This window comes from Hibiscus syriacus, unplaced genomic scaffold (genome assembly GCF_006381635.1).
Source record: "Hibiscus syriacus cultivar Baekdansim isolate YM2019G1 unplaced genomic scaffold, ASM638163v2 tig00110319_pilon, whole genome shotgun sequence".
Lineage (NCBI taxonomy): Eukaryota > Viridiplantae > Streptophyta > Magnoliopsida > Malvales > Malvaceae > Hibiscus > Hibiscus syriacus.
The window spans coordinates 2,885,536-2,890,346 of record NW_024062678.1 but is presented as its reverse complement, the minus strand read 5'-3'; the positions used below and the strand labels follow the sequence as shown (position 1 = coordinate 2,890,346).

General features: G+C 31.1%; 1 protein-coding gene across 1 annotated transcript; it reads left to right on the top strand.

The window, feature by feature from the left end:
- The first annotated feature begins 814 nt into the window (after window positions 1–814).
- LOC120117448 (probable calcium-binding protein CML13) lies at window positions 815–1,596 on the top strand. Its single transcript, XM_039137734.1, has one exon. It carries the CDS (start codon window positions 964–966, stop codon window positions 1,405–1,407), a length of 444 nt encoding a protein of 147 aa, XP_038993665.1. The 5' UTR covers window positions 815–963; the 3' UTR covers window positions 1,408–1,596.
- Window positions 1,597–4,811: the final 3,215 nt, after the last annotated feature.

Genomic DNA, 4,811 nt, shown 5'->3' with positions numbered 1-4,811 from the left:
TGGGAAATTTTAAAGTTTTTTCAATGCATCCTGAATTTAAACAAAAATAAATCATTTCATGAAATATTAACGTGTCTTCAATTACATCCTACAATTTTTATTTTATCTTATAACAAAATCGAAAAGATCAAATATTGAAAAGAGAAAGACATAAACATTAAAATATGATTTCTTTTTCTCAAAATATCTTTGTATTCGATAGGAAATGTTAAACAAATAAAAGTAATCTTATTAAAGGGAGAACAATAAAAATGATAATAAATTTTTTTTGTTGATGTATTTTGATAAGAAAGATAAAAAAAATTATCAAATGATTAGTAGGATTAAAAATAGAAAAACATTTTTAAAAAAAATACATATTTAGCTTTCATTTGTTAATTAATTTTGAAGGTTTTGTTTTTGTCGTAGAAATCTCTGATACATAGATTATATAAACTTAATTTACAAATCAATCTGATTAATTATCATAAAATTTATTTACAATTTAAGTTCAAATAAACAAAATTATATAAACTTTAGTTTATACAATATGTGAATAAAAAAATTACTCTTTTATTATAATTATGGAAAATTATCAGCTTTCAAAGTTTATATATTTTATTAATTTTATCCTTATTCTTTATTATAGTTAAATTTGACCATTAATCATTAAAAATATTAAATTTAAAATTTCAGAAAATCAAATCTATTTTTGATTTAAAATAAATCTATTATAATGATTAGTCAGGACGAAGTATTACGAAACGAGATGGCAACCAAAAAAATATTAATATTATTATAATGATAGTGCTTTGGCATCTCGCTTCTTCTTTATTCTGTCACTACTCGCAACACCAAAACGACATCGCTTCCTCTTTGAACCTCCCACGATGAGCTGATTCCTCAACCACAACTCAAAATTGGAAAATCATTTGGTCTTCCTACCACAACTTCCAAAGCTAAAGCGGTCGACACCATAGAAAGATGGGCAAAGATCTGAGCGACGAGCATGTTTCCTCTATGAAGGAGGCTTTCACTCTCTTCGATTCCGACGGCGACGGCAAGATCGCTCCATCGGAGCTGGGGATCTTAATGAGATCACTGGGTGGGAACCCCACTCAAGCCCAACTCAAAGCCATTGTCGCCGAAGAGAAACTGACAGCGCCCTTCGATTTCCCTCTCTTCTTGCAACTCATGGCAAAGCACATGAAGGCTGAGCCGTTCGATAGGCAGCTACGCGATGCCTTCAAGGTACTGGATAAGGAGTCCACCGGGTCTGTCTCCGTGGCGGATCTGAGACATATATTGACAAGCATCGGGGAGAAACTCGAACCCTCAGAGTTCGACGAGTGGATCCGGGAAGTGGATGTCGGGTCGGATGGGAAGATCCGTTACGAGGATTTTATTGCCAGGATGGTTGCCAAGTGAGAAAGATGCTTTAATTTTGTGCTTTTTTTCTATTTATGAGGAGTTAGGGTTTGTTTGGGTTTTGATGTGGTTGAGGATAGTGTATTTTGGTTGTTTGTTTCCATGGAATCACTACAAGTAGTGCTAACTCTCTTAATTACCCAGTTTGATTATGTAATATTATGTTACTAATAAATATTATTTGTGTTTGATCTGATTCCAACAAGCAATTTTGTTAACAACATAGATATATGATCTTCGGAGATCAAAGTCGTGACCGGGGTGAATTTAAAATTTTATGTTAATAGGCATAAAACTTTTAATAAAAATTGAGTTTAATATAAAAATAAGTATTTAAATTATTAGTATATTTTTTATTTATGTATTTAAATTATTTTTCGGTCAATTTATGTACTACAAATTAGGGATGGCAAAAAAACCCGAACCCGACGGGGAAAACCGAAAACCGAATTAAACGGGTCGGGTTCGGGGATGATAAACGGGGACGGGGAAAACCCATTTATTTTAAACGGGGACGGGGACGGGTTTGGTAATCCCCGCCCCGATTACCCGATTACCCGCCCCGATACCCGACCCGATAAATATTAAAAATAATTATTTATATATATATAATATTAATAAATTTAATTTAAATAAAAAATATATATTTATATATTTAATTTAAATATATATATACCCGACCCGATTCTCGGCCCAATACCCGGCCCAATACCCGTTTAAATAACCGTTTATGCTAAACGGGGATACCCGTTTCCCCGCGGTTTTCCCCGATTACCCGACGGGGATCCCCGTTTAAATCCCCGCGGTTTTTTAAACGGGGACGGGTACCGGTTTTTTAAACGGGGACGGGGGGACCAATACCCGGCCCGAACCCGGCCCGTTGCCATCCCTACTACAAACGTTATTATTTTAGCTTAATATTACAAAATTTTGTTATACGACACATGTTACTTTTATATAATTTTAATTTTTTTAATTTAAAATATAAAAATATGAAAACCCTAGTTTTGATCTTTATACCTATCTCGATCGCCGCCTTTTTTTTGTTGTTGTTGCCATCAAACGCATCTACCTTTGATCGGGCCTCCACCTTTCAACCAACTGCCCAATGAATAGCCATCGACGAACTTCAATCGCAATTTAAATCTGACGAATGGCAAGGAAAAATCATGTCATTTGTTCGATCCTACAGGGACCGACAACGTGATCGACAACAAGGATGACGACACCCGAAAAGGAAGATGGCAATGGTGATATCAGCGTCGGTGGTCATGGCTGACGAGAAAAAATTAGGGTTATGGTTAGGGATAATTTTAAGGATTTGAGTTGTTTTTTGTTGTAATTTTAAAGAAAATATATATTTTTTTAAAATATAATAATTTTTAAGTTTTTTCATTTTTTTTAAAATTATATAAATACGACACATGTCAGTTAACGAAAAATTTTAACGACCGTTACCGACGAAGCACATAAAATGGTAACGTTAGTAATGTTTAATAAAAAAACGAATTTTTCAAAGAATACATCCAACACTATCAATAATACCTAAAATGCTTTCATTACATACCCATGATTTTAGGGAATAGTAGAGTGAATGTATTGCACAAATGAGGGAAAGTTTCAAATGCACTCATAAACATGTTTCATTTCATCTTCACTTTTCAAAGGGTATGTTAACCATAATAACCAACGACGTGGTAGACCCATGCTTTTGCACTAAATCAAAATTTCAGTCAAAAAGATGAAATTGGGGAACTATAATTCAATCGAATTTTGAAATAGTGGATGAAATATGTTTGTACGCACACCCCATTGTAAGCAAACAACTTACATACATTGTAGTGATGGTATAGGGTTAAAAAAATTACTTAACGTTTGACTAAATAATTATTGATATAATGTAAAAAAAATCTAACATTTGATTAAATAGTTATTTTGACTTCTAATCTTTATTTTGAAGCATTTTGATCTAAACGTTTTATTTTGGAACAAAAAAACCCTCTATAGATAGAAATTATTAGTTAACAAATGATTAACATTCTAAATAAAAGGGCTTTTAAAGATGAAACATTGAGGTCAAATGCTCTAAAAAAATAAGAATAAGGGTCAAAGTTACTATTTGATCAAACATTAGGTGCTTTTTTGTCCTAAAATAAAATGTCAGAGAGCCAAAATACTCTAAAAAAGAATGTGTCAAGATGATCATCTTAGTAAACTTTGAGGACTAATTTTGACACTATGTCATACCATCTTTTTTGAAGCATTTTAATTACCGTGTTTTATTTAAGATAAAAAGATTTTTAATATTATTTAGCTCCTATTCCTTTTTCTTTTTAGCATTTTGACTCTAAACGTTTATTTTTTTTAGAGAGAATGAATTTTATTTTGAATTATTAATTATTTATTTACTAATGATTTAAAAAATCACCAATTATATGATTGCAGATCCACCTTAACTGTTTACATTTCTAAATCAATAGAACCAAGTTAACTTTATTTGTATAACATCTAGTTTACTTAAACATAAACTTTACTTACTAAGACAAACTAATGACTATATAAGTTAATATATGTCCCTACAGATATGATTGTTCGAATCTGAAACAATATTTTCTTTTATTATTAAGGTCACTTAATAAATTCAATAAGACGTATCATTTCAACAAAAATAACGGGGGTGCAACCAACACTGCATGAAGCAAGTTAACATCCTAAGAACACTTTCATATTTACATGCAATAAATGGTAAAGATCATGTAAGGAGAAAATTTGGGAGATAATTGCAAGAGGTACACAAAATTCATGGATATAATGATATTGATTAAAATCAATTTCCAAGAAAATATGTATAGCAAGCGTATGCGAAAGCATAATGGATATGCATTTCCTTTGGCCCAAGAAAAGTACACATCCCAAGCAATTGGTTAATTTCAAGGGAATTGAGTTAGAACCCACCAAACGATCTTAATAGTTAAAGATTACAGATTCGAATAGTATTACTTAATACTTATAGGGTGTGTATGTATTGTCAAAAAGAAAAAGATGTTACTTTTTATTATAGCAAGATGATATCCTTTCGTTAAGAACTAAATCAATGGGCATGTAGTAGAGATCATGACAACTGTGCATAGAAAATGGGAATGACTTTTATTCCTCTCAAAAAATTTAATTTAATAGTATTTTAAATCCTTATCGGTTTAAATTTAAATAAAATTAGACTTTTGTTCCTTCCATTTTTTGGATTAATTACGTAATAAATCCCTATTAATTTAAATTTAGATATCTTATCTCTCTCAAATATTTGATCCTAGCAATGTAAAAGTTATATGGAAAAAAAAGAGAGATATCAAACAAACTTAATTATTTCACTTGTCTAAATAAATAATTATTTGAAGTGAGATATC